This window comes from Takifugu flavidus, chromosome 1 (assembly GCF_003711565.1).
Source record: "Takifugu flavidus isolate HTHZ2018 chromosome 1, ASM371156v2, whole genome shotgun sequence".
Classification (NCBI taxonomy): Eukaryota; Metazoa; Chordata; class Actinopteri; order Tetraodontiformes; family Tetraodontidae; genus Takifugu; species Takifugu flavidus.
In genome coordinates this window covers 89779-103423 of record NC_079520.1, presented here as the reverse complement: position 1 = coordinate 103423, position 13645 = coordinate 89779, and the positions used below count along the sequence as shown (strand labels likewise).

At 45.2% G+C, this 13645-nt stretch overlaps 1 protein-coding gene and 1 long non-coding RNA gene across 2 annotated transcripts; one reads left to right on the top strand and one right to left on the bottom strand.

Annotated features, from left to right (window-relative positions):
- ube2g2 (ubiquitin-conjugating enzyme E2G 2 (UBC7 homolog, yeast)) lies at positions 1-13362 on the top strand. The gene is made up of 6 exons (XM_057052760.1): positions 1-150; positions 643-678; positions 3846-3891; positions 4596-4714; positions 7047-7187; positions 12889-13362. The coding sequence occupies exons 1-6, from the start codon at positions 108-110 to the stop codon at positions 12999-13001; spliced, it is 498 nt and encodes a 165-aa protein (XP_056908740.1). The 5' UTR covers positions 1-107; the 3' UTR covers positions 13002-13362.
- LOC130536676 (uncharacterized) lies at positions 8792-9476 on the bottom strand. Its single transcript, XR_008953431.1, has 2 exons — positions 9356-9476; positions 8792-9074 (listed from the first exon to the last, which is right to left on the bottom strand). It is a non-coding gene; the product is annotated as an uncharacterized LOC130536676 (long non-coding RNA).
- Positions 13363-13645: the final 283 nt, after the last annotated feature.

Below are 13645 nucleotides of genomic sequence, written 5' to 3'. Positions count from 1 at the left end.
AGAGAAGCAGGGCGGCGTGTGCGCATGCGCGATTTCGCTACGTTGTCGTTTGGGAGTAGAAGAGTGGAAATTTCTGCGTTCCGATTTTTCGTGTCCGTGACACCGCGATGGCGGGCACTGCTTTAAAGAGACTCATGGCGGAGTACAAACGTGAGTGAACCGTAATGCTGCTGCGTTCACGGCCGCGCTCCACGCTAGCAACATGCTAAGCTAACGGCTCCTTCACTACTGTACAGGGAAAATCAATCGGCTTAAAAAACACTTTTACTCCAGCTGAAACACCGGCGATTGAGTGTGTTCTGCTAAATTGGGATGATTCGTGGCTGTAAATAAAGACTCGAATTCACGAAAAGACCTAAAGCTTATTTTTGTGTGCACGGAATCGATAGACGGAACAATGTTAGTACTTCCAGAATTTTCCTTTAAAACATTGCTGATTAGTGGGCTGTAACTTTAACAGCTTCAAATTGTGTAAGTTTAAACGAGCATTTTAAGTTTCGCGTATTACATTATAATAAATGACATGTTTAGGTTGATAAAGACAAATCTTTGGGTGAGAAGAGGTTTATTTTACTCTCAGCTTTTGCCTCTATTTGTTTTTTCTGTTGCAGAAAATAACCTGAAATCTTTGTGTGTCTGTAGAGTTGACCCTGAATCCACCTGAGGGGATTCTCGCAGGTGAGCATCTTTAGTTAAACAGGACTAAACTGCACTTTCACCAACCTCCCTTTAATGTCTTTAATGTAAAGTGGAAGAGAAAATGAGTTCCAAAAGGCATTAAGTGAATATGAAACACTCTTCAATATTCTAAAAGCAATATCCATGTTTGAGTTGTACACTTTTCAAGTGAAAAGGGAAAGTAACAATCTGCAACGGCAAGAAACTGCAGGTCTAAGCCCACTGATAACTTGGAGCCAAGAGTCAGACCGTAGTTAGTCGAGGTCACGGCTCATATACGATAGTGGTCGTAGGAACCATTTCCTCCCTTTAGAATGGCTGACAGAACTTCCAGGAAGATCTGACAGAGTCTGACGGTTTGGTTCAGTGTTCAAATGTTCAGCTTGACCTGCACAGATATGACCTTCATGGAGGAGTCATGAGAAGAAAAGCTGTGCTGCAGGAAGAACATCCAGACAAGCCTGATGCTTTTTAGAAACAAGCCCTGTGCACCTGGGAGTTTCAAATAGAACTGATTAGAAGAATATGCGAGAGAATGCTTGGAGAACAAAGGGCACCAACTTTGGGGAAATCGGTGTCCGGCTGTGAGGCACTGGGGTGAATCCATCAGCCAGTGGTAAGGGGAGTATTTCAATTGTTTCAGTTAAATTCCAACTATTTTTATACTATGGCCACGTTCTATACAGCACTTTGGTCAATCCTGGTTGTTTTAAAATGTGTTCCATAAGTAGTTTTACGATAAAATGTGGAAGTCAACAAAAGCATCTGTAGAAAAGATGAGTTTGAAAGAAGAAAAACTTCTCCACATCCATAATTATCCGAAACAATCCACCATGGACCAATATTTGATTGAGCAAACTCATTTTATTGGTTGAAAAGTTGTTTTTACGTGTTTCAATTATACGCTGTGTAGATGCTTAAAGAAACTATTATTAAGAAATGTACTGAAAGTAATCAAAAATGTACCCTGATATCAACAGGCATTAAGGAATCATGCTAATTGCAAATATATGGCAACAATTGTCCAGCCAGAATATTTTTTATTTCCAAAGTAAAGTGTCAGCCTGTAACTATTGGTGATGTTTGGTCTGTTGCGTTATGGTCTTTGCTCTGCTCGTACCAACCAGTAGAGTCCCAGATTACTAGTTAGCACAGATATGAACGTTTCCAATCCCAAATGCCCGATGTTACGATGCATAAAATACCTCGTTATACTTCCCAACAACATTGTGACAAAGTCAGAAAGAAAGCAAAGATCTGTGTAGGAGATGTCTTTGAACGATGGAGATGGCTGAAAGGGGAGACTAGACATCAATCAGGCAGATACCTTAACGAGCTATCAATGCTAGAGTGAGCAGGTACGTGGAGTCAGGTTGGCACGTACGTGCACAGCTATGCTGTTGGCAATATGTGGAGAAATGCAGAATCCTAATCAGGTGTTGAAGTTGAGTTTTTTCACTCAAGGAAGACGGAGCCACTATTCGGTGTTAAAGTTAGATTTAAGATTGTTCTGAGTATTGCTGCACAAATCCTTTTTTGTGGGAGGAGCAATAACGAGCATAGCACAATTAGCAGCTCAGTTGTCCACCGTAGCTGATGTTCTTACGAGGTGCACAAGCAACCTTCATGTGAAAGAGCACTGCGAATGTGCCGGCACCACTTCCACTGAAGGCCTGGTCTCAGGCACCTTGTGCTCCATCCAACATAAGAAGCCTCGCTTTAGCACCGACTCTGTGATGAGCTCCCAGATCCAGACGGGTGGCTGCTTCCACAGAACCGGGGGCTCTGCTTTTGTAAACCCAGGGAACTACAAGTCAGCCTACATTTGAGAGTTTAGTACTCTGGACGGATAATACAGGGTTATAAGAGTTACAGGGCACGAGACCATGAACGGCCGTAGACGTGAGGAGGAGAATTTTAATGTCTGCTCTACCAATGTAGGACATGCCCTACTGGATTCATCTGGTTCTAGTCTGGACCACTTGGACAGTCTTTAATGACTTATTTGGACAGCCCAAAAAGAGTGAATTACAATAATCAGCCTGCAAGAAATAATTGCCTGGACTATTCTTTCTGCATTAAAGTGCCACATTTTAGCAATGTTGCGTAGGTGCTTAAAGGCAGACCTTGTAACGAGCTTAATGAGGGTCCAAGGAATGATTCTGCTAGAATAAACCACCTGACAGTGGTAGTGGAGAGCAGAAGAGACTGTTCTCCCAAGGTGTTTCCACCCAGTGGGATCATTTCAGGTTGATCAGAGTTCATCCAGGCCTCTGAGGCAGATTGGAATTTCAAGAGCAGATGAGTTTGGTCTGGCTCCATTGATGAATAGAAATGGGTGTCATCATCGTACCAATGGAACTTTATTGAATACTTAGACTAACCCTAACCCTAACCCCGAGAGGGAGTATTTATAAAACCGAGCACTGAACCTTGGGCCGCTCCATGATAAACTTTAGTGTGGGGGTTAGGGTTAGAGGGTTAGGGTTAGAGAGTTAGGGTTAGTGGTTAGGGTTAGAGGGTTAGTGGTTAGAGAGTTAGTGGTTAGGGTTAGAGGGTTAGGGTTAGCTCCAGCTCCATGATAAACTTTAGTGTGGGGAGAGGGTTAGGGTTAGAGGGTTAGGGTTAGAGGGTTAGTGGTTAGGGTTAGAGGGTTAGGGTTAGTGGTTAGGGTTAGAGGGTTAGGGTTAGAGGGTTAGTGGTTAGGGTTAGAGGGTTAGTGGTTAGGTTAGAGGGTTAGTGGTTAGGGTTAGAGGGTTAGTGGTTAGAGGGTTAGGGTTAGCTCCAGCTCCATGATAAACTTTAGTGTGGGGAGAGGCTTCAGGCTTGTTCCTGAACTCTGATCACGCTGCGATGAGTCTGCTTTAGAGGGCGTCCTATAATTGGGGGTACGTAGGATCTTTACGTAGGATCTTAGACCAAAAGAGAAGGCAGGACCTCAGCCTATAGTTGGGTGTCTGCATCAAGGGAAGGTGTTTTCATTCAGTCTTTAATTCCAGCTGCGTTCAACGACTGGTACGAAGCCTGAAAGACAGATTGACTCTGTCTAGCATGTGATTTTTTTACCTGATGGTTCGAGACTGCTCCAATTCTGCTGACGAGATTTAATGTTGCAGTGGGCCAACAAAGGTCAATTGTTTGTGTGTGCATGTGTGTTTCCTGTGCAGGCCCAGCCAATGAGGAGAACTTCTTTGAATGGGAGGCTCTGATCATGTGAGTACGAACCTCTGCCTATATGCAACATGACCATGGGATCTGGATCGGGGGGAGGGGGGGTCCCATCACAGATGAAGCAGACAGGTGTCGCCCTGCTGCTGTCCTTGGAGAAGAGAGAGTGGCAAATATCTATTTCTAAATGAATTGATAGGATGTAAAAATATAGTAAGAAAGTAATATAGTAAAAATATCAAGCAGGTCAGCGGACAGCTATGAAGGCAGCCTGTAGATGTAGAGGAGGAGGAGGAGAAGAGGGGAGGAGGAGAGGGGAGGAGGAGGAGGAGAAGAGGAGAGGGGAGGAGGAGGAGAGGAGAGGGGAGGAGAGGAGGGGGGGGAGAGGAGAGGGGAGGAGACCATGACCCAGCAGGGTTCCAGCATCCTGGTGATCAGGTGATCATGGTTCTGGACCCCGGCAGCCTCGGCCTATAACAGCACAGCTAAGACCTAATGATTAGATAATTATTTCTATATTATTATATATAATTATTATATAACTTAATGATTAGACGACACCCTAAGTATGATAGTTTGTCTGTCTATGTTAGTAACTGGAACCACAGAACTAGTGACTATCAGCCTTTTCAGAGAGGAAGGTCTGAGGTCTGATCTGCTAGAGATGGAGCCTCCTCCACCTGGGCGGAGGAAGAAAGTGATGAAGATCTAACTCCAAGATCAAAGCCAACATGCTCTCTCTGTCTCAGGGGCCCTCAGGACACGTGCTTTGAAGGTGGTATTTTTCCTGCAGTCCTCAGTTTCCCATCCGATTATCCCCTCAGTCCTCCAAAGATGAGGTTCACGTGTGAGATGTTCCACCCCAACAGTGAGTCCAATCACCTCTGTGTCTTTCTGAAACATTTTAGCTTCTGGTCTTGAACAGCACAATGGACACGACTGTCTTGATCTTGAATATTTATTTCTCATCTTTTTCACATTCACAATCAAAATTAGAGTTTGTGTCTGTCTTCAGGTCAGAAATCCATCAATCCAGCAGCTTTTTTTCAAATGTATAAATGTTGCCACATGGAGCACTCAGTTAATTAGCCTGTAGCCTTAGCTGTAGCCTCAGCCTGTAGACTGTAGCCTCAGCCTGTAGCCTGTAGCCTCAACCTGTAGCCTTAGCTTGTAGCCTTAGCTTGTAGCCTTAGCTTGTAGCCTTAGCTTGTAGCCTTAGCTTGTAGCCTTAGCTGTAGCCTCAGCCTGTAGACTGTAGCCTCAGCCTGTAGCCTTAGCTTGTAGCCTTAGCTTGTAGCCTTAGCTGTAGCCTCAGCCTGTAGCCTGTAACATCAGCCTGTAGCCTCAACCTGTAGCCTTAGCTTGTAGCCTTAGCTTGTAGCCTTAGCTGTAGCCTCAGCCTGTAGCCTGTAGCCTCAACCTGTAGCCTTAGCTTGTAGCCTCAGCTGTAGCCTGTAACATCAGCCTGTAGCCTGTAACATCAGCCTGTAGCCTGTAACATCAGCCTGTAGCCTGTAGCCTCAGCCTGTAGACTGTAGCCTCAGCCTGTAGCCTTAGCTTGTAGCCTTAGCCTGTAGCCTCAGCCTGTAGCCTGTAACATCAGCCTGTAGCCTGTAGCCTCAGCCTGTAGCCTTAGCTGTAGCCTCAGCCTGTAGACTGTAGCCTCAGCCTGCAGCCTGTAACCTCAGCCTGTAGCCTGTAACATCAGCCTGTAGCCTGTAACCTCAGCCTGTAGCCTGTAACATCAGCCTGTAGCCTCAACCTGTAGCCTTAGCTTGTAGCCTCAGCCTGTAGACTGTAGCCTCAGCCTGTAGCCTTAGCTTGTAGCCTTAGCTTGTAGCCTCAGCTTGTAGCCTCAGCCTGCAGCCTGTAACCTCAGCCTGTAGCCTTAGCTTGTAGCCTTAGCCTGTAGCCTCAGCCTGTAGCCTGTAACATCAGCCTGTAGCCTCAACCTGTAGCCTTAGCTTTTAGCCTCAGCTTGTAGCCTCAGCTGTAGCCTGTAACATCAGCCTGTAGCCTCAACCTGTAGCCTTAGCTTTTAGCCTCAGCTTGTAGCCTCAGCTTGTAGCCTCAGCCTGTAGCCTGTAGCCTCAGCCTGCAGCCTGTAACCTCAGCCTGTAGCCTTAGCTTGTAGCCTCAGCCTGTAGCCTGTAACCTCAGCCTGTAGCCTTAGCTTGTAGCCTCAGCCTGTAGCCTGTAACATCAGCCTGTAGCCTGTAGCCTCAACCTGTAGCCTTAGCTTGCAGCCTCAGCCTGCAGCCTGTAACCTCAGCCTGTAGCCTTAGCTTGTAGCCTTAGCTTGTAGCCTCAGCCTGTAGCCTGTAACATCAGCCTGTAGCCTGTAGCCTCAACCTGTAGCCTTAGCTTGTAGCCTCAGCCTGCAGCCTGTAACCTCAGCCTGTAGCCTTAGCTTGTAGCCTTAGCCTGTAGCCTCAGCCTGTAGCCTGTAACATCAGCCTGTAGCCTGTAGCCTCAACCTGTAGCCTTAGCTTGTAGCCTCAGCCTGTAGCCTGTAACATCAGCCTGTAGCCTCAACCTGTAGCCTTAGCTTGTAGCCTCAGCCTGTAGCCTGTAACATCAGCCTGTAGCCTGTAGCCTCAACCTGTAGCCTTAGCTTGTAGCCTCAGCCTGCAGCCTGTAACCTCAGCCTGTAGCCTTAGCTTGTAGCCTTAGCCTGTAGCCTCAGCCTGTAGCCTGTAACATCAGCCTGTAGCCTGTAGCCTCAACCTGTAGCCTTAGCTTGTAGCCTCAGCCTGTAGCCTGTAACATCAGCCTGTAGCCTCAACCTGTAGCCTTAGCTTGTAGCCTCAGCCTGTAGCCTGTAACATCAGCCTGTAGCCTGTAGCCTCAACCTGTAGCCTTAGCTTGTAGCCTCAGCCTGCAGCCTGTAACCTCAGCCTGTAGCCTTAGCTTGTAGCCTTAGCCTGTAGCCTCAGCCTGTAGCCTTAGCTTGTAGCCTCAGCTTGTAGCCTGTAACCTCAGCCTGTAGCCTTAGCTTGTAGCCTTAGCTTGTAGCCTCAGCCTGTAGCCTTAGCTTGTAGCCTCAGCCTGTAGACTGTAGCCTCAGCCTGTAGCCTTAGCTTTTAGCCTCAGCTTGTAGCCTCAGCCTGTAGCCTGTAGCCAAATCAGAACCACACATGAAACATTTGCAACATTGCAGCAACAAAACCTCGTCTGCATTTTTTTTTCCATTCTTTCAGTTTATCCAGATGGCAGAGTTTGTATCTCCATCCTTCATGCTCCTGGTGATGATCCTATGGGTTATGAAAGCAGTGCAGAAAGATGGAGTCCTGTTCAGAGTGTGGAGAAGATCCTGTTGTCCGTTGTCAGCATGTTGGCAGGTAAAGATGTCACTGAGGCCACGGCTCACAGGAAGGGTTGCCATTAGCTTAAGCTAATCAATGTCACATCACTGTAATCAACACAAATTCATCCAATCTGTCTTGCCAAATGTTTCCCTAATTTTTAAAGAGGACAAACTAATATCTTTCATAGAAAGAGAAGGTTATTTCAAAACGCTGGTCTACACGTTTAGACATTTTTATTGCAACTCAAATGTGCCATCGTCAGCAAGTCAAATGCAGTTTGGACAGCCCCTTCCACACTGCAGGAGATGGACGTGGGCCCGTTCAGCACTGTGAAAGCCTTGTTGCAGTCCAATGACCCTGCAGTGGACCTGAGAGCTTAGCGGGGTGATGCGGGTTGGCAGGCAACCGGTCGGTCTGCCAGGACTTTGTCCTACATGTACAATACACCAGATGTTTGGTGATGTCTTGTGTGACCACAAAGAATGATGGGACGTCTTGCTTGCTAGGGTGCCACGCACCTTTTTACAATACTTGTGTCACCTGATGCTTGTTTAAGGATCAGATCAGCAGGGTCATGGGAGGTGGTCTACCCCCAACATGGCTAATTGAGCTAATAAAACTATGCTAGTGACACTGCTACGCCTTTTCCAAGTCACCCACAGCTGATTGCAATTTGTTATTTTCAATTTTTTCTTGTGTGCTTTTATTTTTAATAGTTTATATGATGAAGTTCAGTTTCAGAAAAGGGCCTTTAAATCAAACGAATTATTGTTTCTACTATTATTAGTATTATGATTGTGGTTCTGATTGTTCTGATGATGCAGTCGGGGCTCCATCAGCAAGATGGAGAGCTATAGAGGCCAAATGCAGATGTCTTTAGAGGACAGAAAAATAAAATGAGTAAACAAAGTCATCATGAAATTATGAAAAATCTGCTATGACGCATATGGAGCAGGATGGCTTTAAATGACTTATGGGACCGACTTCATCTCAGGATTCAGAAATAATGTTGCAGCAACATTTGTGCCAGCTCAGAGGTGTTTTAACGAGCTGGAACTGAAGGAACTGAACAGGAACTGAAGAGTTTTTACAGCTACCTGCAAATAAGGTCTGACTGTGATGAACTAATGATAGCTGAACATTACCTGCAGTCATTGGGCCAGATTCACCAATATGTTCTTACGAATCTTCTTAGATTCTTTCTTAAGTTGTCCTTAAGAAGTTTTTTAAGAAAACCTTACGTCGGATTCATCAACGCGTTCGTAAGCCCCAGAATTGTTCGCAGCTGTGTTCTTAGATTGATGAATGCCATCTGTTCGTAAGTTGAAAGCGCGTGCCAGGTGAGTCTAATTAACATACGATTAGCATAAGTCACCGCCCACTAATGCCCATAAAAGGAACTGCAGCAGGACCCTGTAGACAGAGCAAAAAGCAGCCAAATGCCCAAAGCGAAATGCCCAAAGCTTGCCTCTCCCCGGCTGATTTCTGACGCCGTGTTGAACAATCAAGAAAGGATGGCTAACACGCTTGATAAAATTGCCTCAACCCTGATGACTATAGCCAACACGCTTAAAGAAATCAACGAGAATGTAAAAAAAAGAAGAATGTAAAAAAAAATAAACGTGTAAAAGCTGTGCTCGGATTGTGACAATAATGCATTTTATTCACAAACGGGCAATTAATCGCGCTCGAACGTGAACCGCGTGCCTGCAGTCTGGCCCCATCATTGCGTCAGGACGCACATCCTCACGGGGTCGTGGCTCTGGGTCCAAACACATCCAGGGGCCCTTTAACATGCCGATGGTGCGTTCAATGGTGGAGCGACTGCGCGCATGCATCTGATTGAATAAAACTCCTGTGGAGTCTGAGGGTTGGTCAGTGGTGTCAACAACCAGGGAGCCAGGGCATATCCTCGATCCCCTAATAAAATAAATCAAGATAAAATCAAATAAAAAGACAGTTTTGGCATGGTTTCCAATTTGGTTGATTAATGTTAAGTCATTGGCACATTTACGTAATTTTAAAATTCTCCGTAAATCACCAAAAATAGGAAATAAACAAATAAATAAATATGACAGAATTATCATTGTAATATTGAATTTTATTGAACTGCACAAGAGAAGAAAACCCAACCATGCCAACATGTCGGCACTGAAATGTGCGTAAGAGTACTCCTGAGTGTTCGTAGGATTTGTTCTTACCTACGAATAAATCCAGGATAAGAAGAAATTGGTGAATGCCACAATCTTCGTCAACTGTTCGTAAGTGGGACTTAAGAACAAATTTGTTCGTAAGAACGCTTCGTGAATCTGGCCCATTGATCTCTTGATTAAAGACTCTAATGTGAGAAAGTCATTTCTAGCACTGATCAGGGTTTCAGAAACAGGGTGGGAAAAAGCTCAAGATACTGTGAAGCACATTATCTTAACCTAGATGTGTTATTCAGGAATTTGCAACAATTTCCTCTACTGGGGAGGGTTAGGGTTGCTTAGGGTTAGAGTTAGGGTTGGTTTGGGTTAGAGGGTTAGGGTTGCTTCGGGTTAGAGTTAGGGTTGGTTTGGGTTAGAGGGTTAGGGTTAGAGTTAGGGTTGGTTGGGTTAGAGGGTTAGGGTTAGAGTTAGGGTTGGTTTGGTTAGAGGGTTAGGTTAGAGTTAGGGTTGGTTAGGGTTAGGGTTGGTTTGGGTTAGAGGGTTAGGGTTAGAGTTAGGGTTGGTTAGGGTTAGAGGGTTAGGGTTGCTTCGGGTTAGGGTTAGGGTTGCTTTGGTTAGAGGGTTAGGGTTAGAGTTAGGGTTGGTTTGGGTTAGAGGGTTAGGGTTAGAGTTAGGGTTGGTTTGGTTAGAGGGTTAGGTTAGAGTTAGGGTTAGAGGGTTAAGCTTGGTCAGGGTTAGGGTTGGTTAGAGGGTTAGGGTGCTTTGGGTTAGAGGGTTAGGGTAAGAGTTAGGGTTGGTTTGGGTTAGAGGGTTAGGGTTGCTTAGGGTTAGAGTTAGGGTTGGTTTGGGTTAGAGGGTTAGGGTTGCTTCGGGTTAGGGTTAGGGTTGGTTTGGGTTAGAGGGTTAGGGTTGATTAGGGTTAGAGTTAGGGTTGGTTTGGGTTAGAGGGTTAGGGTTGCTTAGGGTTAGAGGGTTAGGGTTGCTTCGGGTTAGGGTTGCTTAGGGTTAGAGTTAGGGTTGGTTTGGGTTAGAGGGTTAGGGTTGGTTCGGGTTAGAGGGTTAGGGTTGGTTAGAGTAAGGGTTGGTTCGAGTTAGAGGGTTAGGGTTGGTTCGGGTTAGAGTTAGGGTTGGTTCAGGTCAGAGGGTTAGAGTTGGTTTGGGTTAGGGTTGGTTAGGGTTAGGGCTGGTTCAGGTTAGAGGGTTAGGGTTGGTTAGAGGGTTAGGGTTGGTTAGGGTTAGAGGGTTAAGGTTGGTCAGGGTTAGGGTTGGTTAGGGTTAGAGGGTTAAGCTTGGTCAGGGTTGCAATGGGAGGGCGTTGCTGAGGGAGGGCCGTCTGCGCCCTGATGACGGATCCTTTCGTCTCCTAAATCTAAAACACTACGGTGTGAAACACTTCTCTGGTGATTGTTTAACCCTTCCGATCAGATCTGCCTGGTGGCCCCTCGGCCGGCTGCTCACTGCACTGATCCAGTCCTCAAGGTTCAGGCCATCTGCTCATGTGACCTCTGAAAGCTTCTGTTGTTTTTTGAATCAGTTCTTCCCGCTGGTGTCTCCGTGTCTCACCATGGATTTGTTCACGCCAAGCTTCCGTGCAGCCGCTCTAACGCCTTCCTGGATTGACAGATCGATTGTTGTCACCTTAAAATCTGCGACATTGCTTTTCTTTGTGTACTTTCCATGATGACACTGGTAAAAATGTTTTGTGTGTCCTGCAGAGTTTTGTGTGGAGTTTTACTCCAAAAGAAAGTCTTGCATTGACCTCTTGCACCTCTTGTTTTTGTACCGCCGGCGCCCCCTGATGGCCATTAGCGAAGAAATAAGCCGCAGGGTTCGAAGCATGGGGAAAAAAGTAGTGGCTTATAGTCCGGTTAATACGGTAGGTCTGTTTAACTGTGGGAAAGAGGTTAAGCTATACGATTCCTAATGATGATGTGGTCCTGTATTTCTGTCTCGGGGATCCATACGACTCTGACTAGCATGTGACCTCTGACCTTGGTAAAATCACGTCTAAACCTGACCTCTGAGGAAGAGCTGCTTCTGTCAGAGGAGCAGAGGACGCTACAAACGGAACAGAACAATCAAGAGGCCGGACATCATTTAGAGTGTTTCCAATGGAGGATCATGTTTACTTTTTAGTTTTATGCTTGTTTATTTTCCCTGATGTAAATCACATGAATCCAATGATCAAAGGGACATGTTTGTCCTCTACTAACTGTAACAACACCACTGACTGTAATAACACCACTGACTGTAATAACACCACTGACTGTAACACACACCACTGACTGTAACAACACCACTGACTGTAAAAACACCACTGACTGTAAAAACACCACTGACTGTAACAACACCACTGACTGTAACAACACCACTGACTGTAATAACACCACTGACTGTAATAACACCACTGACTGTAACAACACCACTGACTGTAACAACACCACTGACTGTAACAACACCACTGACTGTAATAACATCACTGACTGTAATAACACCACTGACTGTAACATCACTGACTGTAATAACACCACTGACTGTAATAACACCACTGACTGTAACAACACCACTGACTGTAACAACACCACTGACTGTAACACAACACCACTGACTGTAATAACATCAGTGACTGTAACAACACCACTGACTGTACTGTAACAACATCACTGACTGTAACACCACTGACTGTAACAACATCACTGACTGTAACAACACCACTGACTGTAACAACATCACTGACTGTAACCACACCACTGACTGTAACATCAGTAACTGTAACAACATCACTGACTGTAACAACATCACTGACTGTAACCACACCACTGACTGTAACATCACTGACTGTAACAACATCACTGACTGTAACAATATCACTGACTGTAACCACACCACTGACTGTAACATCACTGATTGTAACAACATCACTGACTGTAACAATATCACTGACTGTAACCACACCACTGACTGTAACATCACTGACTGTAACAACACCACTGACTGTAATAACACCACTGACTGTAACCACACCACTGACTGTAACAACACACTGACTGTAACAACACCACTGACTGTAACAACATCACTGACTGTAACCACACCACTGACTGTAACCACACCACTGACTGTAACCACACCACTGACTGTAACCACACTGACTGTAATAACATCAATGACTGTAACAACATCACTGACTGTAACCACACCACTGACTGTAACATCACTGACTGTAACAACATCACTGACTGTAACAATATCACTGACTGTAACCACACCACTGACTGTAACATCACTGATTGTAACAACATCACTGACTGTAACAATATCACTGACTGTAACCACACCACTGACTGTAACATCACTGACTGTAACAACACCACTGACTGTAATAACACCACTGACTGTAACCACACCACTGACTGTAACAACACCACTGACTGTAACAACACCACTGACTGTAATAACACCACTGACTGTAATAACATACCTACAGAGTTCCATTCAAACCCAATCTCGGTGCTGGTATTGGTCGCTAATGCTAACTACTGTATTGACTATTGATCTTTCTTCCCTCTCTTTTTTCTTCTCAGAGCCAAATGACGAAAGTGGTGCAAATGTTGATGCCTCAAAAATGTGGCGAGAGGACAGAGACCAGTTTAACAAGCGAGCACACAAGATCGTACGCAAGTCTTTGGGACTCTAGAGATGCTGGTTGAAGCTGCAGCTGCGTTATTCTCACCAGCTTTTCTGCTGTCACTTCGCATCTATCAACATATGTGAGCTTAATGAAGATGCTTGATTAGTCCTCGTTGCCATGGAAGCAAACACAAGTAATTGGATCAGGTTGTGAGTATGATCGTTCTGACACTGATAGCAACCAATTAGTGAGAAGGATAAAGATATTATCATTATGATCATGAAACTCATCAGATTTATGCTGCCGTTAGAGTAAGGCGACCTTTGACCTGGATCCTCATCACTACTGGAATACCACTTCCTGTTACATGATGTGAATATGTTCGTTTCTTGTGATCTTTTTCACAATAAAGACACAAAAACATTGAGGTGTTTGTTCATAAGTTCTGGTCATTTTTGTTCTACATGCTGCTCATACTTCCTGGGAAAATGGACTAATAAGGGTTAACCCTTAACCCTAATAAGGGTTAACCCTTCACCTAACCCTAATAAGGGTTAGCCCTTAACCTAACCCTAATAAGGGTTAGCCCTTCACCTAACCCAAATAAGGGTTAACCCTTCACCTAACCCTAATAAGGGTTAGCCCTTCACCTAACCCTAATAAGGGTTAACCCTTAACCTAACCCTGTTAAGGGTTAGCCCTTCACCTAA